Genomic DNA, 24,363 nt, shown 5'->3' with positions numbered 1-24,363 from the left:
TTGTGTTTCTTCCTTGGTCAGTCTTGGGAGGTTGTATTTTTCTAGGAAGTTGTCCATTTCTTCTAGGTTTTCCAGCTTGTTGGCATATAGGTTTTCATAGTAGTCTTTAATAATTCTTTGTATTTCTGTGGAGTCTGTCGTGATTTTTCCATTCTCATTTCTGATTATGTTGATTTGTGTTGACTCTCTTTTTCTCTTAATAAGTTGGGCTAGAGGCTTATCTATTTTGTTTATTTTCTCAAAGAACCAGCTCTTGGTTTCGTTGATTTTTGCTATTGTTTTATTCTTCTCAATTTTGTTTATTTCTTCTCTGATCTTTATTATGTCCCTCCTTCTGCTGACTTTAGGCCTCATTTGTTCTTCTTTTTCCAGTTTTAATAATTGTGATGTTAGACTATTCATTTGGGATTGTTCTTCCTTCTTCAAGTGTGCCTGGATTGCTATATACTTTCCTCTTAAGACTGCTTTCGCTGCATCCCACAGAAGTTGGGGCTTAGTGTTGTTGTTGTCATTTGTTTCTATATATTCCTTGATCTCTATTTTGATTTGTTCATTGATCCATTGATTATTTAGTAGCATGTTGTTAAGCCTCCATGTGTTTGTGAGCCTTTTTGTTTTCTTTGTAGAATTTATTTCTACTTTCATACCTTTGTGGTCTGAAAAATTGTTTGGTAGAATTTCAATATTGTGGAATTTACTGAGGCTCTTTTTGTGAACTAGTATGTGGTCTATTCTGGAGAATGTTCCATGTGCACTTGAGAAGAATGTATATCCTGTTGCTTTTGGATGTAAAGTTCTATAGATGTCTATTAGGTCCATCTGTTCTAGTGTGTTGTTCAGTGCCTGTGTGTCTTTACTTATTTTCTGCCCGGTGGATCTATCCTTTTGGGTGAGTGGTGTGTTGAAGTCTCCTACAATGAATGCATTGCAGTCTATTTCCCTCTTTAGTTCTGTTAGTATTTGCTTCACATATGCTGGTGCTCCTGTATTGGGTGCATATATATTTAGAATGGTTATATCCTCTTGTTGGACTAAGCCCTTTATCATTATGTAGTGGCCTTCTTTATCTCTTGTTACTTTCTTTGTTTTGAAGTCTATTTTGTCTGATATTAGTACTGCAACCCCTGCTTTCTTCTCACTGTTGTTTGCCTGAAATATGTTTTTCCATCCCTTGACTTTTAGTCTATGCTTATCTTTGGGTTTAAGGTGAGTTTCTTGTAAGCAGCATATAGATGGGTCTTGCTTTTTTATCCATTCTATTACTCTATGTCTTTTGATTGGTGCATTAAGTCCATTTACATTTAGGGTGACTATTGAAAGATATGTACTTATTGCCATTGCAGGCTTTAGATTCGTGGTTACCAAAGGTTCAAGGTTAGCTTCTTTAGTATCTTACTGCCTAACTTAGCTCGCTTATTGAGCTGTTATATACACTGTCTGGAGAGTCTTTTCTTCTCTCCCTTCTTATTCCTCCTCCTCCATTCTTCATATGTTGTGTGTTTTGTTCTGTGCTCTTTTTAGGGGTGCTCCCATCTAGAGCAGTCCCTGTAGGATGCCCTGTAGAGGTGGTTTGTGGGAAGCAAATTCCCTCAGCTTTTGCTTGTCTGGGAATTGTTTGATCCCACCATCATATTTAAATGATAGTCGTGCTGGATACAGTATCCTTGGTTCAAGGCCCTTCTGTTTCATTGCATTAAGTATATCATGCCATTCTCTTCTGGCCTGTAGGGTTTCTGTTGAGAAGTCTGATGTTAGCCTGATTGGTTTCCTTTATAGGTGACCTTTTTCTCTCTAGCTGCCTTTAAAACTCTTTCCTTGTCCTTGATCCTTGCCATTTTAATTATTATGTGTCTTGGTGTTGTCCTCCTTGGATCCTTTCTGTTGGGGGTTCTGTATAATTCCATGGTCTGTTCGATTATTTCCTCCCCCAGTTTGGGGAAGTTTTCAGCAATTATTTCTTCAAAGACACTTTCTATCCCTTTTCCTCTTTCTTCGTCTTCTGGTATCCCTATAATACGAATGTTTTTCCTTTTGTATTGGTCACATATTTCTCTTAGTGTTGTTTCATTCCTGGAGATCCTTTTATCTCTCTCTATGTCAGCTTCTATACGTTCCTGTTCTCTGGCTTCTATTCCTTCAATGGCCTCTTGCATCTTATCCATTCTGCTTATAAATCCTTCCAGGGATTGTTTCACTTCTGTGATCTCTTTCCTGACATCTGTGATCTCCTTCCGGACTTCATCCCACTGCTCTTGCATTTTTCTCTGCATCTCATCCCATTGCTCTTGCATTTTTTTCTGCATCTCTGTCAGCATGTTCATGATTTTTATTTTGAATTCTTTTTCAGGAGGACTAGTTAGGTCTGTCTCCTTCTCAGGTGTTGTCTCTGTGATCTTTGTCTGCCTGTAGTTTTGCCTTTTCATGGTGACAGAGATAGTTTGCAGAGCTGGTACAAGTGACCGCTGGAAGAGCTTCCCTTCTTGTTGGTTTGTAGCCTTTTCCTGGGAGAATAGCAACCTCTAGTGGCTTGTGCTGGGCAGCTGTGCGCAGACAGGGCTTCTGCTTCCTGCCCAGTTGCTTTGGGGTTTATCTCCGCTGTTGCTGTAGGCTTGGCCTGGCTGGGGCTGTTCCTCCAAAATGGTGGAGCCCTGTTGGAGGGGGAGCAGCCAGGAGACTATTTATCTCCGTAAGGGGCCTCTGTGCTCCCTGCTGCCCAGGGGGTTAGAGTGCCCAGAGATCCCCAGATTCCCTGCTTCTGGTCTAAGTGACCTGTCCTGCCCCTTTAAGATTTCCAAAAAGCACTCTCCAAACCAAAACAACAACAGCAACAATGAGAGAGGGAACAGAAAGAAAGAGAAAAAAAAAAAGGAAAAAACAAGCGATTTTTTTTTTTTTTTTTTTTTTTTTGTCCTCAGGTGCCGGTCCCAGCACCCGCTCACTGGTCCTGCTGCCCTGTCTCCCTAGCACCAGGGTCCCTGTCCTTTCAAGGCTTCCAAAAAGCACCCACCCACCGGTTCCGCAGGGAAGGAACGCTCAATATTCTTTGTCCTCAGGCACTGGTCCCACGCACCCGCTCACCAGTCCCGCCGCCCTGCCTCCCTAGCACCGGGGTCCCTGTCCCTTCAAGGCTTCCAAAAAGCACTCGGCAAAAAGAGAGAAAAAAAAGGGGAAAAACGCGCGATTTCTTCCGTCCTCAGGTGCTGGTCTCAGGCACCCACCCACCGGTCCCACAGGGAAAAATGCGGGATATTCTTTGTCCTCAGGTGCCGGTCCCAGGCACCCGCTCACCAGTCCCGCCGCCCTGCCTCCCTAGCACCGGGGTCCCTGTCCCTTTTAGGCTTCCAAAAAGCACTCGCAGAAAAGAGAAAAAAAAAGGGGAAAAACGCGCGATTTCCTCTGTCCTCAAGTGCCGGTCTCAGGCACCCGCCCACCGGTCCCGCAGGGAAAAACGGGGGATATTCTTTGTCCTCAGGCGCCGGTCCCAGCCACCCGCTCACCAGTCCCGCCACCGTGCCTCCCTAGCACTGGGGTCCCCGTCCCTTCAAGGCTTCCAAAAAGCGCTCGCCAAAAAGAAAAAAAAAAAAAAAGGGGAAAAACGCGCGACCTCCTCCGTCCTCAGGCACCGGTCTCAGGCACCCGCCCCCAGGTCTCGCAGGGAGAAACGCGGGATATTCTTTGTCCTCCGGCACCGTTCCCAGGCACCTCCTCACCGGTCCCGCCACCCTGCCTCCCCAGCAACGGGGGTCCGTCCCTCTAAGGCTTCCAAAAAAGCGCTCGCCAAAAAAAAAAAAAAAAACCGCTCCGGTTTCTCTCCACCCGCCGGGAGCCGGGGGGAGGGGCGCTCGGGTCCCGCCGGCCTGGGGCTTGTTTCTTACCCCCTTCACAAGGCGCTGGGTTCTTGCAGGTGTGGATGTGGTCTGGATGTTGTCCTGTGTCCTGTGGTCTCTATTTTAGGAAGATTTTTCTTTGTTATATTTTCATAGCTCTATGTGTTTTTGGGAGGAGATTTCCACTGCTCTACTCACGCCGCCATCTTGGCTCCGCCTCTCGACAATTTATTTTTAAGTCTTCCACTGTGGTGTCTGAGAAATTTAAAAATTGGGCATAAGTAATCGTGACTCTTGTCTCTAGAATGCTTTGATTTCTGCCAATTTTTTAAAAAACACTTCATTGGCAATAGTCTTCTCAAGAATAGTTCTTATGGGTATTATTAAAAAACATAAGAAGTTAGTATTTTTTAGTTCTTCATATTAAACTCTTCCATGAAATTCATTCTATGAGACCAGCCTCACCCTGATACCGAAGCTAGACAAAGACACTACAAAAACAAAATCACAGACCAATAACCCTAATGAACATAGATACAAAAATACTCAGCAAGATATTAGCAAACCAAATTTTAAAAATACACTAAAAGGTTCATTCACTATGCTCAGGTGGGATTTATTCCAGGGATGCAAGATGGTTCAATATCTGCCAATCAACCAATGTGATACACCACACTAACAAAAAGGATAAAACCACATGATCATCTCAAGAGATTCTGAAAAAGCATTAACAAAATTCAACACCCATTCATGATAAAAACTCTCAACAAACTGGGTATAGAGGGAACATACGTCAACATAATAAAGGCCATATCTGAAAACACACATCTAACATCACACTCAATGGTGAAAAGCTGAAAGCTTTTCCTCTAAGATCAGAAACAAGACAAGGATGCCCACTCTCACCACTTTTCTTCAGTGTAATACTGCCAGTCCTAGACACCACAGTCAGACAAGAAAAAGAAATAAAAGGCATCCAAATTGATAAGGAAGAAGTAGAATTATCACTATTTGCAGATTACATAATACTATATACAGGAAATGCTAAAGGCTCTACCAAAATCTGTTAGAATAAATAAGTGAATTCAGTAAAGTTACGGGATACAAAATCAATAAACAAATATGTTGCATTCCTATATACAAACAATGAACTAGCAGAAAAGTAAGTGAACACAATCCCGTTTCCAATTGCACAAAATGAATAAAATACCCGGGAATAAAAGAGGAGGAAAAAACTACTCTGAAAACTATAGTATATTGGTGAAAGAAATTGAAGAAGATGACACAAACAATGTAAAGATATTCCATGCTTGATGTCTCTTGAGTTAACCCTTTTATCATGGAATTGCCCCTTTTTATCTCTCATAATATACTCTTGTCCTGAAAGTCCAAAAAAAATATAAAGAAACATGGATGAATAAACTGTGATTTGTTTAAATGAATAACCTGGAAATAGAGGTACCAACTTTAATAAGATTTCCCAACATAATGTTAAAAAAATGAAATTGCAACCTAATACAAAATGAATTTTTTAAAATTCCAAAGTCAATATTATATTCTCTTTGTGTACACATACATGTGTACTTAAATTACAAGGCAATGGATGATAAAGGTACACATTAACTTCAGGCAAGCAGAAAACTTTAGATCGGATAGAAAACAAAAGGTATTGGCTGTAATCTATAAAGTTTTACTTCTTAAAGGGGTCTAAAGGAAATACGGCAAAATGTTAAGATGTGTAAAATAGGTGCAGTGAGTACACAAGAATTTCTCATACCTTGTGCTTCTCTGAATATTTAAAACAAAATTTTTAAAGAAAAAACAAAGTCTTCGATGATTTGAAAAATAACATATTCTATAGTCTGGTTTTTGTTATAGCTTTCCTATTCTAAGAACCTCTGAATTAAACCATATCTCATAATCTCAGTGTTTAGTGTCAAATATTTTTCAATCTTGAAGTTGTACATTTATTGAGTTAATTATACAACATGTAATTCCTTTCCCTTACCTGAGTATTTTCATTCTGAAAATATATTTATATATATACTACTGTTTATCTAAAATTACATAGTTGTAAGTGGCAGTGTTTTTTGGAATTTGTTACTTTGTTGTGTGGTTTTGTTGAGTCTTGGTAGTGATTTTGCTGGTACTTAAAGCTTTTGTGAACGAGTGGAAAGGGAAGAAGTGTGATATACAGGTGGTGGTTAAATTCAGGAGATGTATTCCTTTTCTCCTGCAGATTGGGAGTTACTAAGTGCTTTTGGCTTCAGTGAGATAAGGACCTCTGTTGCTCTAGGTCTAGCTCACCTCTGGCAGCCCTTGGTAGATAAGTATGAGGGACACTGGTAACTCTGATCCCAGGTCACTGCACTACGAAGGGAATAAAGAAGGCACAGAGAGCTGCATTTTGTGAGCACGGTTGGAGGATAGAACATTTTTTCAGTGCTAGCTTCCTTCCCAAGACAAAGTACATTCTGCATAGAGAAACTTAACTGTGGTAGAATGTGGTAGCTGTTTCAAGTCTAAACAAAGAACATGTGGAAAGGGGTCTGAGCAAAACACTGACTTCATCCCAGAATAAATACAAGATAATTTTTAAGGGGAGAGAATTGTCATTAAGGTTAGAGTCTTTTGTTAACATGGAACATATTAAAACTACATTTTCCCCTTTATACAAAAATGTCATTTGATAAAGCAAAAAATGGGAGGATGCCCTGATTTATTGGCATGTAAAAAAACTGAAGGAAGACTACTTAGCCCCTTAAGGGCAAATGTACCTTATTCAACCTAAACATGACTGTCAAAAAGATAAAACCTACTTCTGCCAAACACATCTAAACATTTTTCTTGGCTCCTTATGTCCTTAGTTGAGTACCCAGTGTCTTCTTGCACCATTATTTAGAAAGTATTTCAGCAATTTAAGAACTGGTATGTGTGTATGTGTATTTTTATTTGTAATTTTTAATTTAATTTTAATTTTGTAGGCATATGTAGTTTCAAAGGCAAAACTATAAAACGGTGCATTCAGACAGGTCTAGCTTCTATTATGTCCCTTGCCCTTTCTTATCTTTTCTGTTACTTTATGTATAACTGAATTAATTAGAATTATCCTTTTTTTGTATTTGACAGTGCAGTAAGCAAATATATGTAAGGCCTTTGATGTTTTCTTCTCTTTCTTGCATAAAAATGGATACTTTTCTGCTGTTACCTCTTTTTACTCACAGTATATCTCAGGGAGCACTTTAAAGTAACATAGACATTTTCCCCTTTCTTTTACAGCTGCATAGTGCATCCATTTAAAGAATATACCATAATTAATTTAACCAGTCCCCTCTTGATGGGCATGTGGGTTTTCTAGTCTTTTTTTTCTTTTTTTTTCCTTTTGTTATCATTAATCTACAATTACATGAAAAACATTATGTTTACTAGGCTCCCCCCTTCGCCAAGTCCCCCCACATACCCCTTCACAGTCACCATCCATCAGCGTAGTAAGATGCTGTAAAATCACTACTTGTCTTCTCTGTGTTGTAGGGCCTGCCCAATACCCCATCCACATTATACATGCTACTTGTAATGCCCCCTTTTTCCCGCCCTTATCCCTCCCTTCCCACCCATCCTCGCCAGTCCCTTTCCCTTTGGTAACTGTTAGTCTATTTGTGGTTTCTGTGATTCTGCCACTGTTATGTTCCTTCAGTTTTCCTTTGCTCTTACACTCCACATATGAGTGAAATCATTTGGTATTTGTCTTTCTCCACCTGGCTTATTTCACTGAGCATAATACCCTCTAGCTCCATTCATGTTGTTGCAAATGGTAGGATTTGTTTTCTTCTTATGGCTGAATAATATTCCATTGTGTATATGTACCACATCTTCTTTATACATTCATCTACTGATGGACACTTAGGTTGCTTCCATTTCTTGGCTATTGTAAATAGTGCTGCGATAAACAAAGGCGGTGCATCTGTCTTTTTCAAACAGGGCTGCTGCATTCTTAGAGTAAATTCCTAAAAGTGGAATTCCTGGATCAAATGGTATTTCTATTTTAAGCATTTTGAGGAACCTCCATACTGCTTTCCACAATGGTTGAACTAATTTACATTCCCACCAACAGTGTAGGAGGGTTCCCCTTTCTCCACAACCTCGCCAACATTTGTTGTTTGTCTTTTGGATGGTGGCGATCCTTACTGGTGTGAGGTGATATCTCATTGTGGTTTTAATTTGCATTTATCTAATGACTAGCAATGTGGAGCATCTTTTCATGTGTCTGTTGGCCATCTGAATTTCTTCTTTAGAGAACTGTCTTTTCAGCTCCTCTGCCCATTTTTTAATTGGATTATTTGCTTTCTGTTTGTTGAGGTGTGTGAGCTCTTTATATATTTTGCATGTCAGCCCTTTATCGGATCTGTCATTTATGAATATATTCTCCCATATTGTAGGATACCTTTTTGCTCTATTGATGGTATCCTTTGCTGTACAGAAGCTTTTCAGCTTCATATAGTCCCACCTGTTCATTTTTGCTTTTGTTTCCTTGCCCAGGAAGATAAGTTCATGAAGAAGTCACACATGTTTATGTCCGTGAGATTTTTGCCTTTGTTTTTTTCTAAGAGTTTTATGGTTTCATGACTTACATTCAGGTCTTTGATCCATTTTTAACTTACTTTCTTGTATGGGGTTAGACAGTGATCCAGTTTCATTCTCTTACATGTAGCTGTCCAGTTTTGCCAGCACCATCTGTTGAAGAGACTGTCATTTCCCCATTGTATGTCCATGGCTCCTTTATCATATATTAATTGACCATATGTTTGGGTTAATGTCTGGAGTTTCTATTCTATTCCACTGGTCTGTGGCTCTGTTCTTGTGCCAGTACCAAATTGTCTTGATTACTGTGGCTTTGTAGTAGAGCTTGAAGTTGGGGAGTGAGATCCCCCCCATTCTATTCTTCCTTCTCAGGATTGCTTTGGCTATTCGGGGGTCTTTGGTGTTTCCATATGAATTTTTGAACGATTTGTTCCAGTTCATTGAAGAATGCTGTTAGTAACTTGATAGGGATTGCATCGAATCTGTATATTGCTTTGGGCAGGATGGCCATTTTGACTATATTAATTCTTCCTAGCCAAGAGCATGGGATGAGTTTCCATTTGTTAGTGACCTCTTTAATTTCTCTTAAGAGTGTCTTGTAGTTTTCAGGGTATAGGTCTTTCACTTCCTTGGTTAGGTTTTTTCCTAGGTATTTTATTCTTTTTGATGCTATTGTGAATGGAATCCATTTCCTGATTTCTCTATTAGTTCATTGTTAGTGTATAGGAAAGCTACAGATTTCTGTGTGTGAATTTTGTATCCTGAAACTTTGCTGAATTCTGATATTAGTTCTAGTAGTTTTGGAGTGAAGTCTTAAGAGTTTTTTATGTACAATATCATGTCATCTGCAAATAGTGACAGTTTGACTTCTTTACCAATCTGGATTCCTTGTATTTCTTTGTTTTGTCTAATTGCCGTGGCTAGGACCTCCAGTACTATGTTGAATAACAGTGGGGAGAGTGGGCATCCCTGTCTTATTCCCGATCTCATAGGAAAAGCTTTCAGCTTCTCGCTGTTCAGTATGATATTAGCTGTGGGTTTATCATATATGGCCTTTATTATGTTGAGGTACTTGCCCTCTGTGCCCATTTTGTTGAGAGTTTTTATCATGAATGGATGTTGAATTTTGTCAAATGCTTTTTCAGCATCTATGGAGATGATCATGTGGTTTTTGTCCTTTTTGTTGATATGGTGGATGATGTTGATGGATTTTCGAATGCCTGGGATGAATCCCTCTTGGTCATGGTGTATGATCCTTTTGATATATTTTTGAATTCGGTTTGCTAATATTTTGTTGAGTGTTTTTGCATCTGTGTTCATCAGGGATATTGGTCTGTAGTTTTCTTTTTTGGTGGGTCTTTGCCTGGTTTTGGTATTAGGGTGATGTTGGCTTCATAGAATGAGTTTGGGAGTATTCCCTCCTCTTCTATTTTTTGGAAAACTTTAAGAAGAACTTTAAGAATACCATAAACTTTAAGGGTATTATGTCTTCTCTGTATGTCTGATAAAATTCTGAAGTAAATCCATCTGGCCCAGTGGTTTTGTTCTTGGGTAGTTTTTTGATTACCGCTTCAATTTTGTTGCTGGTAATTGGTCTGTTTAGATTTTCTGTTTCTGGGTCAGTCTTGGAAGGTTGTATTTTTCTAGGAAGCTGTCCATTTCTCCTAGGTTTCCCAGCTTGTTAGCATATAGGTTTTCATAGTATTCCTTAATAATTCTTTGTATTTCTGTGGGGTCTGTCGTGATTTTTGCTTTCTCGTTTCTGATTCTGTTCATGTGTGTTGACTCTCTTTTTCTCTTAATAAGTTTGGCTAGAGGCTTATCTATTTGGTTTATTTTCTCAAAGAACCAGCTCTTGGTTTCATTGATTTTTTTCTATTGTTTTATTCTTCTCAATTTTATTTATTTCTTCTCTGATCTTTATTATGTCCCTCCTTCTGCTGACCTTAGGCCTCATTTGTTCTTTTTCCAATTTTGATAATTGTGACATTAGACTATTCATTTGGGATTGTTCTTCCTTCTTTAAATATGCCTGGATTGCTATATACTTTCCTCTTAAGACTGCTTTTGCTGCATCCCACAGAAGTTGGGGCTTTGTGTTGTTGTCATTTGTTTCCATGTATTGCTGCATCTCCATTTTGATTTGGTCATTGATCCATTGATTATTTAGGAGGATGTTAAGCCTCCATGTGTTTGTGAGCCTTTTTGTTTTCTTCGTAGAATTTATTTCTAGTTTTATACCTTTGTGGTCTGAAAAGTTGGTTGGTAGAATTTCAATCTTTTGGAATTTACTAAGGCTTTTTTGTGGCCTAGTACATGGTCTATTCTGGAGAATGTTCCATGTGCACTTGAGAAGAACGTGTATCCTGTTGCTTTTGGATGTAGAGTTCTATAGATGTCTATTAGGCCCATCTGTTCTAGTGTGTTGTTCAGTGCCTCTGTGTCCTTACTTATTTTCTGTCTGGTGGATCTGTCCTTTGGAGTGAGTGGTATGTTAAAGTCTGCATTGCAGTCTATTTCCCCCTTTAGTTCTGTTAGTATTTGTTTCACATATGCTGGTGCTCCTGTGTTGGGTGCATATATATTTAGAATGGTTATATCCTCTTGTTGGACTGAGCCCTTTATCATTATGTAGTGTCCTTCTTTTTCTCTTGTTACTTTCTTTGTTTTGAAGTCTATTTTGTCTGATATTAGTACTGCAACCCCTGCTTTCTTCTCACTGTTGTTTGCCTGAAATATGTTTTTCCATCCCTTGACTTTTAGTTTGTGCATGTCTTTAGGTTTGAGGTGAGTCTCTTTGAAGCAGCATATAAATGGGTCTTGCTTCTTTATCCATTCTATTACTCTGTGTCTTTTAATTGATTCATTCAGTCCATTTACATTTAGGGTGATTATTGGAAGATATGTACTTATTGCCATTGCAGGCTTTAGATTCGTGGTTACCAAAGGTTCAAGGTTAGCTTCTTTACTACCTTACTGTCTAACTTAACTTGCTTATTGAGCTATTATAAATACAGTCTGATGATTATTTATTTCTCTCCCTTCTTCTTTATATGTTGGGTGTTTTGTTCTGTGCTCTCTTTAGCAGTGCTCCCATCTAGAGCAGTCCCTCTAAAATACCCTGTAGAGGTGGTTTGTGGGAGGCAAATTCCCTCAACTTTTGCTTGTGTGGGAATTGTTTAATTCTTCCTTCATATTTAAATGATAATCGTGCTGGATACAGTATCCTTGGTTCAAGGCCCTTCTGTTTCATTGCATTAAATATATCATGCCATTCTCTTCTGGCCTGTAAGGTTTCTGTTGAGAAGTCTGATGATAGCCTGATGGGTTTTCCTTTGTAGGTGACCTTTTTTCTCTCTCTAGCTGCCTTTAATACTCTGTCCTTGTCCTGATTTTTGCCATTTTAATTATTTTGTGTGTTGGTGTTGTCCTCTCTGGGTCCCTTCTATTGGGAGTTCTGTGTGCTTCCGTAGTCTGAGCAACTATTTCCTCCCCCAGTTTGGGGAAGTTCTCAGCAATTATTTCTTCAAAAGACACTTTCTATCCCTTTTTCTCTCTCTTCTTCCTCTGGTTACCCCTGTAATGTGGATATTGTTCTGTTTGGATTGGTCACACATTTCTCTTAATCTTGTTTCATTCCTGGAGATGCTTTTATCTCTCTCTGCGTCAGCTTCTACAGCATTTCTGTTCTCTGGTTTCTATTCCATCAATGGCCTCTTGCATCTCATCCATTCTGCTTATAAATCTTTCCAGAGATTGTTTCATTTCTGTAATCTCCCTCCGGGCATCATCCCTTAGCTCTTGTATAGTTCTCTGCAGCTCTGTCAGCATGTTTATAATTTTTATTTTGAATTCTTTTTTAGGGAGACTGGTTAGGTCTGTCTCTGCAGATCCTGTCTCAGGGGTTGTCTGGACTATATTGAACTGGACTGAATTTTTCTGCCTTTTCATGGTGATAGCGGTAGCTGTAGGCAGGTTGTGGGTGTGTCAGCTGGGAGAAGAAAGTCCTTTCCTTCTTGATGAAAGCCTTGCCCTTCTCCGCTGCCTGTGTCAGTTACCTGCACTCCTGGAGCAGCCACCAGGTTAATCCCCTAAGCTGCTGTGGGTGGGGTCTCCGTCAGAGCAGCGCAGAGCCCTGTGGGGAGTGGCAGGCATGCCAGGTGCATTCCTCCATGATAGTGGCGCCCCTGCTGGGCAGGTGTGTGCCAACAACGGCCTTTGGGTCTGGCCCAGGTGGCTGTACGTCGGGCTGGGATTCTGGTCGGCTGCTGGGAGCACCGCTGCTCCGTCTGGCACTACTACAGGTGTGCGTGTACCTCTCCTGTGCCCCTCTGGCACCGCCGCCACTGGCATGTGTGGGCCGCTCCTGGGTCACTCGGTTGCTGCTGCCGCAGGCTCATGTGAACCTCTCCCGGGTCCCTCTGGCGCTGTTGCCGCTGGAGCACTCCAGCCATACCTGGGTTGCTTGGTTGCTGCCGCAGCGGGCTCACACAAGCCGCGACTGGTCCCCTCTGGTGCCACCGCCCCCGGTGCATGCTGCCACTCTCCCACTACTGGGCCGGTGTGTTGGGGTGGGTGCCAGTTGGAATGACTGGCAGGCTGCTTAGTGCCGTGAGGGGCTTCAGAGCTGCGCTGCTGCCCAGGGGGGCTAGGGCGCCTAAAGTTCCCCGGGATTCCCAGCTGCTGTCTAAGTGTGCCGGGACGACTTCATCCAGCTGTGGGGTACCTCTCTCCTTAAGACTTGCGAAAAGCACTCACTTTTCTTTTGTTTCAGGGGCGCCGGTTGCGGGGACCTGCCCACAGGTTTTGCTTTTCCATTTCTCTAATATCCAGGACCCCATGTACCTTATGTCTTCGCTCCGCATGCGGATTTCTAGTGCTGGTTGTTCAGCAGTCCTGGGCTTTCACTCCCTCCCCGTTCCGACTCCTTTCTTCCCACTGGGTTCTGGGGTGGGGTTGTGTTCAGGTCCCACCTGCTGCGGCTTGTGTCTTACCCCCTTGTGATGTTGAATTCTCACTGGTGTAGATGTATCCTGGCTGTTGTACTGTATCCACTGGTGTCTCTCTTAGGAATAGTTGTATTTATTGTATTTTCATAAATATATATGTTTTTGGGAGGAGATTTCCACTGAACTACTTATGCTGCCATCTTGGCTCCTCCCTTGGGTTTTCTAGTCTTTTATTACAGATAGTGTTGCAGTGAATAGCTCTTTGGAAGATTTAATTTGGTTAGTCGGAATCCCCAATCTTGTGATGAAGCAGAACCTTTCCCTGGGTCTGTAACTTGCTTGTTACTAAATTGTGGTGGCATGGGAGCCGCAGAGTGACTGGGAAAATAAAACGCATAGCATTGTTTCCCCTTAGCTGTGGAGATTCCTTCCTGTTTAACCAAAATTTCCATAATCTGTTCTTTATTTTCTTTTTTTCTGTCCTTGGTACTAAATGAAAGTATACATTAATTTTCTAGACAAAGACTAATTTTGACTGATTTATGGGGAAGATACATGTTACTGCTTGGTAAGAAAATGGGTTTTGTATTGTAACAGACTAGTCATTGTCATTTATTCTCCCCATTTGCCACTTCTTGTCTAGATTATAGTATTTCCAGAAATGTTTTCCTCTTCTACAGTTGTGAACATGCAGTTGTTAACAGTGATAGCCCCCCTAAACAATGTGTGGGTTATTCTCAGAAGGAATTTATTGGGATTAGAGTTTTGTGTACGTGGCACCTGGTTAGGTAGGTTCTCTGAGAGAATGAGTAGCTTGCTTCATTCTGCTTTCCCAGTCGCTTCAGGCAGACACCATGTATTTGTGCATTTTCAGTGATAAAGAACAACAAAAAAAATACGAGGTTTGGTAGTCAATATAAGTAGCTAGGAATGGAATGTCCTTTTAGTAAAGCTGTGATATAAATAATCTGTTTAAATCTAGTGAAATGACTAAGCTTAAATTCATATTTAGAAAAATAATTCTTATAAAATGCTTGTTAACAGGTGAGAGATTTGACATTTTAAGTCATATACATTTATACAGAAAGTGAAAATATACCTCTTTGTATTTTATTGTAAGGTAAAGTATGCTTTGAAATTTCATTTAAAGAACTTTTGTTACTGTCGTACTCAAGTAATGAAATTGTAAGTAGCATTTGCCAGCCTTACCACTGTGGACATGCAGGTCCGAATTCTTTGTTGTGGGGGCCGAGTTCTCTTCACTGTGAGATTCTTTGCATCATCCCAGACCTCTTTCCCTAGATGCCAGTGGCACTCCCCAAACCATCACCTGCAACCCATGCCTAGTTGTGACAACCAGAAGTATCTCCAGACTTTGCCAGATATTCCTCAGGTTGGGGAGTCACTCTTGGTTGGGAAACCACTGCTCTGAAATGACACTGTTTATGAAAAGGAGTGTATGACGACGTAGCTAGTGGCAGGTGTACAAAGCTTTAATAAACTTTTTCCTCCCTGTGGGTAATAATTTAAAGGTTATTAGATGAGTAAATTGTGAAATCATTGTGCAGGTTTGGGATTATTTTTTATTTTTGCAACTATATATGCTCCACGTATGAAAATATTTGTGGCTTAAAAAACATGTTCACATTATATACATATCAAGCATAGGTGAAAAATGTGTGTTTACTGCTAGAAATTATCATTGCTTTTAGGAATATAGACTTGAAATTTTGTTTGTTGTACATGGGTTCTGTTGAGGAATTTTAACTGTTTAATATATTTTTAATTTTAGCTACTACTCCATGGTTTGAGTCCTATAGAGAGACCTTTCTTCAGTCGATGCCAGCATCAGACCATGAATTTCTGAACCACTACTTAGCATGTATCCTTTGACCTTTATGTTCTCTTAAAATCAAATATTTTGGAAGTTACTAATCTCAGATAGTTATATTAAGGCAAAATTGTTGAGAGTACATAGAGAATGGAGAAATTATTTTTTGTTTATGATACTTCAAGTTTTTGTTGTTTTTGTTAAATGGCATCCTAGATACAGAACTGATGTAATAAATTGATTTTTGGTTACAAAATAAAAATACTGGGGCTCACTGTTTTCCCTAGCTCAAATATTTCACACTTAATAATATTTTAAGCCATTTTAGTAAAAAAGTATAACTGTGTTCTCTTTAATAGCCTGTTTTATAGCTGTTAACCTCCTTTGACAATTATGGCCCTTTAGTTTTCTTAATGAGGTTGCAGAGAAAAGTTAAATCATAGGATGGAGTATGAAACTACAGTGAGATTGAATGGAGAGGAGCAAGATTCAGCAGAATTGTTCACTATGTTGAGAGTTGTCAGTTTTGGAATTGTCCATTTTAACTTTCATGAACTTTCTTATATATGTAAATGACCTAAAAAACTGTCAACAAAAAATCTTTAATAAAGATTTATAATCTTGAATTAATTAGTGTAAGGTTGAAGGCACTGGGGGGAGGGGTGAGCACTTCAGACACTGATGATGTGACATGCCAAAGTCCCCAGCTGCTGCCCCCTCCCAACCTGAAAAATGTGCCTTAGGCTAGCCAATCCTTGTGCCGCTGTAAATCTAAGCTCTCCCTCCCTCTACCTTCTTTAAAAACTTGCCGCCTGCCCTGCTGGGTGCGACTTTCCCAGACTCCATTTCTGTAGCCTGAGAAACCTCGCCCGGGAATTTCGTTAAAAAAACTACCTAGCCCTTTGTTGCCTCTCTTCACCTGCTTATTTCGGCTAAAATTTATCTTACATTTAGATGTGTTGGAGAAATTATTTTGTGTTGAAGTGAACATCTAAGAAGACTATTTTTTAGCTCAGAAAATAACACCTTTAAAGTTTCTTGTAATAGGATAATATTTATTATTGAGTGATGTGATAATTACCTTAATAATGTGGTTTATAAGGTATGTTGGTAGCATCATCTAGTGAAGCTGAACCTGTGGAACAATTTTCAAAGTTGTCACAAGAACAGCATCGAATTCAGCACAATAGTGACTATTCCTACCCCAAGTGGTTTATACCAAATACTCTTAAGTATTATGTACTTTTACATGATTTAAGTGCAGGAGATGAACACAGGTAAGTTCTCTTTTTCAGCTTAAAATTTTTTCATGTAAATGTTAATCTGGACATGGCTTGTTTAAATTTTAGGTATATTTTTCATACAAGAAACTAAAAATTTATTAATAAAACATCTAACTACATCTTTTATTCCAGAGTTATATTAAACAGCTAAGTAGGTTTATGTTGGATTTCATGTGCTTAGCCACACTTTCCTTTAAGTATAAATCTGTTACCCTAATCTTTGTACAAAAGTACCTGCCATTTTACACCTGTAGATCTTAGTTATTATTGCCTACTTTGTATAAAATTACTTGTTTTTTCTTTTTCCTCCTTCCCAGTTTTCCTCTAAGTTTTCACTTCCTGATTATTGCTAAAGGTGTTTCCTTTTTCCCCCTGCACTGTCTTGTCACTTTATATTTTTCGCCTTGTTTTTCATTCACAGTCTGAAAAACATCCAAACATGTCTTTCTTGTATTTCCTTTAATATTCATTACGAGTAATTGGCTCTAGTCCTTTTATCTTTTGGATAAGTGATTAACCTTATTTAACTTTATTTAACCATTAACCTTAACTTAAATGAAATAAGTTCTTGAAAGATAACATTAAAGGCAATTTATTTTTATGGCTTTAGTTAACTTTTGGTTTCAAGATGTGAACTGAATTAATCTTGTTTCAAACTATTGTTTTGTTATCTCAGTGCTATGGAGGATATGCAATTAAATAATCATTTCCTGCCCTTGTTCCAAGCATAAACCATTATCTTGTTAACAAATTTTCCTATAAAGCCAATCTTGTTACCAAATTTTCCTATGAAACCAAAAAATTATTCTCAGGCTTGCTAATCTTCAAGAATTTTTGAAATCATAAACAGTCTGTAGCCTCTGGATAAAGCATACTATAGAAATAGAAATAATTTGACCCTTCTATTAAAATTAGTTTCTGTCAGTTGAATATGGTATATATCTTCCATATTGAAAGGTTATAATTGGGATATTTAAGTGGTAATTCAAATGATTTTTATGTTTAGCAGTATCATTGGTAAAGCTTGTAGTTCATTGTACTTGCATGTATATATACATACATATGTCTGTGTTTATTCTGTGTTTATTTATAACTATTTTACTTATCTAGCCTTAATTTTATAGTGTGTAGTATGGTTTGTTTGCTAGGCTTATTTGTATAATATTAGCATCTGCATTTTAAATATGATAAAATATTTTCCAGGGGTTTTTTTTGGTACCAGATGTCTGAATGACAAAATAAAGAAGACCTATTTGAACTAGTTAGCTCTGTGTACCAAAATGTCATTTTTCCTCAGAATGTACTGTTTGTTTTCTTAAGCTGCTTTATCATTTGAATTAACACTCACTAACTAGTATAGTTTAATTAACTTGAAGTATGGAAGTCAAAATACTTTTTGTTACATGGGTCCAGCCATTAAAATTTTGCAAGAGAAAGGTGGATTTTATGTAATAAATACCTTAGTTGCTTTTCTTGAGTTGTGTCTCTTCTTCCTCTGAACCGTGTCCCTTTGGAGACAGTTACGGGAAGCGTGAACTGTGGTAGGGAAAGATGTTTTGTAAGTTTTGGGGTGCTGTGTTTCTCAGTTTTAGCACTTATCAACATATGTCTCTATCTAAGACAGTTTCCTCAAGTCGTATTTCCAAAGTCTAGTCCTTGGAGTTGAAAGTTCTGATCTGTGTTTGGAGCTGCTTTTTAAATTCACTGCACATTAGCAAATGAGAGGCTGGGAAATGGGTCTGCTGCAAAGAAACTTTTGCTTTGTTTACTGAAGTTCCCCAAACTAGTTTGACCACCATAAAATAATTTGCCTCTCTTTGATAACATAGGAGTATCTTCCAAAATTTTATTCCACACTTTTGTAGCTCTGCTTTAAGGTGATATTCAAGCTATCTAAATTTCAATTAGAATCATGATCTTTGTTTTACCTTTTTTTTTTCCTAATTTTTTATGCTAAGTTATATTTAATTTTCTCTTCTGCCTCTCTTCTGGATTATTTTAATATTTATTATTGCCTAAGGTCTGCTCCCCATTTACTACAGACTTTTCCATTTTCTATTTTAGAGCTGAATCAATTTATGAAGAAATGAAACAGAAATATGGAACTCAGGGTTGTTATTTACTTAAAATTAATTCTCGAGCATCTAATCGAGCATCAGATGAACAGATACCAGATCCTTGGAGTCAGTATCTCCAGAAAAATAGTATTCAAAACCAGGTATATGTAAAAAACAACAATGAAGCAAACCACAAAAGCTGTATTTCAGTTTTATAACGTGATGGCATCACTGTAGAGTTTTTCATGTCTTGGTTTAACCAGTAGTATTAATGCTTGCTTTGTGGAATCTGGCTTGTTTTGATCCATCAACATGTGAGCTCTTAATTCAGTGGTTTAAAAACTGCTTTTTTTAACTAACTTCAGTAATCCCTTATATGTATTCCTTTCAGTATATTCTATCAGTGTTAATTGATCTTTTCCTTAAAAGATGAAAAGTGAATTACACATAAGAATTGAATTAGATTGGCTAGACATGTAGAGAATAGAATTTTTGACTTGTGCATGTAATTCCTTATCAAGTTTACAGTCGATTCTTCATTATCCACATGCTCTGGGGTTGCCATCCTTCCTTTTCAACATGCTGTTCTTACAGCCTTAGAGTTCATACTTTTTAGGTGGGTGGGCTTTTTCCCCTAACATTCTTCTGATTTCCTTTCCTTCTGAAAATTTAGAAGTGCTTGCTCTTTTTAATCTACCTTTTTCTTAATCTAGACTTCTAGACTAATTTTAATTGTTTGTTGGCTGAAGTGGGTGGGTGTAAAATTTCACACTGTCAAACTTTTAAGCGAAAATTATATGTCACTTGGGAGACCAATGCCAAGTTCCTATGCTTAGTTCAGATAATCAAGAGTTGACTGTTTTTTTGTTTATGAGGAGATTCTTAATTAAATGGAAATATATTTATATTTTGTACAGTTAAACTATATTATGTATTCTTTATGTGATTAAAAATATCAGTTACATTAAAGTATATAATTTTTGATGTTTAAATACTGTTTAATCTGTTTATTTGCCCTGTTTTTCTATGTTACATATGGAATTTTGATCCAAATGTAGTGCTCTACTGATACATTACTCACTTTAGTATTGATATGATTGCTGAGTTTCTTTAAAGATAATTCTGGGGTAAAATGTCTGAGAAAAAAAGAATGAATTAGATGTAAAGGAGTTTTGGTTTCTTAAATGGTCTTTCAGGGCCACACAGAATAGGAACAATATTGACAAATTCAGTTCAAAGCCCAGCCACCTAAGGTTGAAGGGGAGCATTAGTCAGATTATGCAGTTTGAGAAATTATTCAGGTATGAGAAATTCTATAGTTTAGAATCCTAGAATTGGAGAAGATCTCTCAAATCTAATGCCTGATGTAAAGCAAACTGTCCTTTAAACCTATGACTGACCCCATCCATTGACACCCCCCACTTTCTGGTTGGATGACCCAGTACACATCTCAGCACCTTGAGAATCACCCGCACAGGTTTCTCCTTTTGCTTGTATTCACAGGGGACCTTACCAGTTTTCCATTAAGACAATTTTCAAAATACAGAAGGGCAGTTTTCAGTTTCCCTTTTATATTTTTCCAGGCTAAAATATCTACATCTACTTTTTAACTCTTTCTTGAATCATGCTTTCAGACTGTTTTCTTGTCCTGATCACTTTCCTCTTATTAAATTTTTGTTTTAAGTATTTCCTACAAAGTATGGTACTCAGAATTATAGCTCACATTTACTGGTCTCATGGAGCAGTTTGGGTACTTTTATATTTTCTTAGTTGACCTGGAAGCCAAGTGCCTTTGTACAAGTAAACATCGCCGTAGACATTATTCTAATATGTTTTGGCACGCTCAGAATTCACTTTAGCTCACTAACACTGAGTCCATTACCCAAGAGATCCTTATCATCCCTCTTTTCTCACCCTGCTTGACTCTGGTGGTCCTTTTTCTTGCCATTATTCCTTCTTTAAGACACCTCTACAGGAATTCATATAGGCATATACTTAACCACACTTAAAATAGGTAAGCTGAGATGGAGATCATTTGCATTCAGAAGCATCAGGATAGTGGATTGAATGTTTAAAGAAATTCAAGAACACAGTATGTGTGGATCGGAATGATAGAGTAAGATAAAGTGAAAGAAGTTAAGAGTTTGGAGGACTGGAAGGCAAGTCCCTGTAGCAGATGAGGCTTACAGAACACAGTTGATGAATTTGGTGGTATCTTAAACGTGATTAAATGTAACTGCTAATGCTTTTTTATTTTATTTTGATAGGAATCATATGAAGATGGCCCTTGTACAGTAACTTCAAATAAGAATTCTGATAAAAGCTTGCTTTCTTTGGATGGATTAGATAACGAAGTCAAAGGTCTTGATACACTTTCTCTAAGTTTCTTTTTGATTGAAAATTACACTGTTGTTTAAGCATGCTAGTCTTTATAGCTGACAGATGGGGGACATTTTCTTAATAGAAAATGATAATGGGCAGGTGAGCTTTTCCTCTGGGAATTTTATCTAGTCTTTTTATCGAAAAACACATTTTTTGATATTTAAAAATGTGTTTTATAAGAGTAATATACCAGATTTATTTTAAAAATTTTTGAAGAAAGCAAGGGAAGATACAATAGGCAACCCTATTAATCATTCCCAAATTCCCATGATATTTACAGCTTTATTTCTGTATTTTAAATTACAGTTTTGGTAGAGATAACACTAAACTTTCTTTTGTTAAAATTTTTCTTATTGCTTAGCTGTGCTACTTAAATGTGATTCTTTATATTATTCCGACACTTTTTTCTTTATTTATTTACATGAATTTTTAAATTTCTATTATATAAAAAAATATTAAATTAAGCCCTGTAATTTTGGCGGGGGGAAAATGTTAGTTGTTGTATTTCAGGCTTCTAGATATACAGAAAGAGAAAGGGTTCCAACATTCTTCTTTTTAAGCTTTAACGGTATGGTAGTAATATCAATTTTCTGTTGCATTCTGCAAGTAAAAGAAAGGTCTGTTTTTCAGTAGATGGCTTACCAAATAACTTTAGAGCACACCCACTTCAGTTGGACCCATCCAGTGACCTTTCTAACAGCACCGATGGCCCAGATCATGTAAAATCTGCTTCATCATTATATGAGACAAAGAAAGCAAATACTGGAATTATTCATGGTGCATGTTTAACCCTTACTGATCATGATAGAATTCGACAGTTTATACAAGAGTTCACATTTCGGGGCCTTTTGCCACATATAGAGAAAACAATTCGGCAATTAAATGACCAGGTAAGATTTAATTGTCTGGATGAGTTTTTTTTAATTTCAGTAAATAGTACACTTGGGAATACAGTATAAATTATTTAAAGCATTTGAAGTTTTTTTGTTTGTTTTTGTTTGGCTACTGCTAGGATTTACTGACTTTACTATCAATGATGAAGTTCTACTAAATCTTAGGAGAGGCTTGTACATTGCCACCAGGGGTTTTGCTGGCAGTTTGAACAGTTTTCTTTAAATCAGTATTGTTAAGATGAACATTTGCTCACTACTAAAGCTTTTTAATTACTTAGAATTTTAAAATTTCATGTAAAATAAAAAGATTAAGTTCTCGTATTTGTAACACATTTTATCTTTTGTAGCTAATATCAAGGAAAGGTTTGAGTCGATCTCTATTTTCTGCAACTAAAAAATGGTTTAGTGGCAGTAAAGTACCAGAAAAGAGCATTAATGAGCTGAAAAATACATCTGGATTGCTGTGAGTGACACATTATCATTCTGTTTTTCCTGTTTGACTTTGTTGTTTGGCTGTATGATGTCCTGTAGAAAATGACTGTCTCTTTAGTTTCTTAGTTTAACATTGGTCAAAACTTGGGTAGATAAGATCGGTGACTAAGTAAATTAAAAAATTTAAAAACCTTTAAGTAATTGAATATCTGAAAATAAACATGGTAACGGGGAAAGTCACTTGCTTTAGGGCTCTTTCTCTATTTATAAAAAAAGATGGAAGTTATGTTAGGTATTCAGTCATAACACTTCTAAACTAAAATATTGTGGCCTAGCAGTTCCAAGATATGGCAACATATGTTTAATATAAAATCCTGTTTTGAGGGAAAACAAATCATTTTGAGGTTTTTTTTCCCAGTAATATATAAAAGTGGTTCACCTGGACATAAACATGAGTGACTTCTTCATGAACATATCTCCCCAGGCAAGGGAAACAAAAGCAAAAATGAATAAGTGGGACTATATCAAGCTGAAAATCTTCTGTACGGCAAAGGATACCATCAATAGAACAAAAAGGTATCCTACAGTATGGGAGAATATATTCATAAATGACATATCTGATAAGGGGTTGACATCCAAAATATATAAAGAGTTCATGCACCTCAACAAAAAGCAAATAATCCAATTAAAAAATGGACACAGGAGGGGGCGGAGCCAAGATGGCGGCATGAGTAGAGCAGCGGAAATATCCTCCCAAAGCCATATATATTTTTGAAAATACAACTATTCCTAAAAGAGAGACCAGAAGACAGAGGACAACAGCCAGACTACATCCACACCTGCGAGAACCCAGCACCTCGCCAAGGGGGTAAAATACAAGCCGCGGCCTTGCGTGACCCGAGCGCCCCTCACCCCAGTTTCTGGCGGGAGGAGAGGAGTCGGAGCGGGGAGGAAGAGGGAGCCCAGGACTACTAAATAGCCAGCCCTAGCCATCCACACTGGAGCGCAGACACACAGTGCGTGGTGTGCTGGATGCTAGGGAAACAGGACAGTAAGACCTGTGAGCGGGTCCCCACAGCTGGTGCCCCTGAGACAAAGAAAAGTGAGTGCCATTTGAAAATCTTAAAGGGACAGGAACCCCCACAGCTGGACGGAAGTGTCCCGGGACACTTAGCCCAGCAGATGGGAATCCCAGGGAACTCCAGGCACCCTAACCCCCTGGGTGGCAGCACAGCTCGGAGGCCCCTCATGGCAATAAACAGCTTCCCAACCGTTTCACTCTGACGCGGCTCTGCCATATTGAAGCAGCAGCCTGAGGCCAGCCACACCCACAGCAACTGCAGAGCTTACTCCACGGTGGCCAGGCAAGAATCAGACACCCTGTCTACGTGCAGCTGCCCAGCATAAGCCACTAGGGGTCACTGTTCTCCCCAGAGAGAAAGGCCACAAACCAGCAAGAAGGGACGTTCTCCCAGCCAATAATCGCGCCAGCTCCCCACAGCTACCTCTATCACCATGAAAAGGCTGAAGAATTTGATATGAACCAGACTAACCCAGACATCCTCCTCTGAGAAGGAATCTGGGAAGATAGACCTAACCAGTTTCCAAAAAAGAATTCAAACTAAAGGTCATAACCATGCTGATGGAGCTGCAGAGAAATATGCAAGAGCTAAGGGATGAAGTCACGATGGAGATTACAGAAATGAAACAATCTCTGGAAGAACTTAAGAGCAGACTGGACGAGGTGCAAAAGGCCATTAATGGAATAGAAATCAGAGAACAGGAATGCAGAGAAGCTGACCCAGAGAGAGAGATAAAAGGATCTTCAGGAATGAAGCAATATTAAGAGAACTATGTGACCAATCCAAAAGGCACAATTTCTGCATTATAGGGATACCAGAAGAAGAAGAGGGAGAAAAAGGGATAGAAAGTGTCTTTGGTGAAATAATTGCTGAAAACTTTCTCAAATTGGGTGAGGAAATAGTTGATCAGACCATGGAAGTACACAGAACTCCCAACAGAAGGGACCCAAGGAAGACAACACCAAGACACATAATAATTTAAATGGCAAAGATCAGGGACAAGGACAGTTTTAAAGGCAGCTAGAGAGAAAAAAAAGGTCACCTACAAA

General features: G+C 38.5%; 1 protein-coding gene across 6 annotated transcripts in view; it reads left to right on the top strand.

The window, feature by feature from the left end:
* TRAPPC8 (trafficking protein particle complex subunit 8) overlaps positions 1–24,363 on the top strand; it is a 99,574-nt gene that overhangs the window by 16,543 nt on the left and 58,668 nt on the right. For 4 of the 6 annotated variants that reach the window (XM_037004739.2, XM_037004734.2, XM_037004736.2 and 1 more), the window contains 6 exons: positions 15,147–15,236; positions 16,288–16,462; positions 18,533–18,686; positions 20,793–20,886; positions 21,538–21,797; positions 22,148–22,263. In XM_037004739.2, the coding sequence (XP_036860634.2) occupies positions 15,147–15,236; positions 16,288–16,462; positions 18,533–18,686; positions 20,793–20,886; positions 21,538–21,797; positions 22,148–22,263 (889 nt within the window). The remainder of the gene's footprint in view (positions 1–15,146; positions 15,237–16,287; positions 16,463–18,532; positions 18,687–20,792; positions 20,887–21,537; positions 21,798–22,147; positions 22,264–24,363) is intronic. The other 2 variants (XM_037004735.2, XM_037004737.2) reach the window with 1 other exon arrangement.

The sequence above is a fragment of the Manis javanica genome, chromosome 9 (assembly GCF_040802235.1).
Source record: "Manis javanica isolate MJ-LG chromosome 9, MJ_LKY, whole genome shotgun sequence".
NCBI lineage: Eukaryota > Metazoa > Chordata > Mammalia > Pholidota > Manidae > Manis > Manis javanica.
The sequence above is the reverse complement of the archived record's forward strand: the minus strand, read 5'-3'. Positions and strand labels throughout refer to the sequence as shown.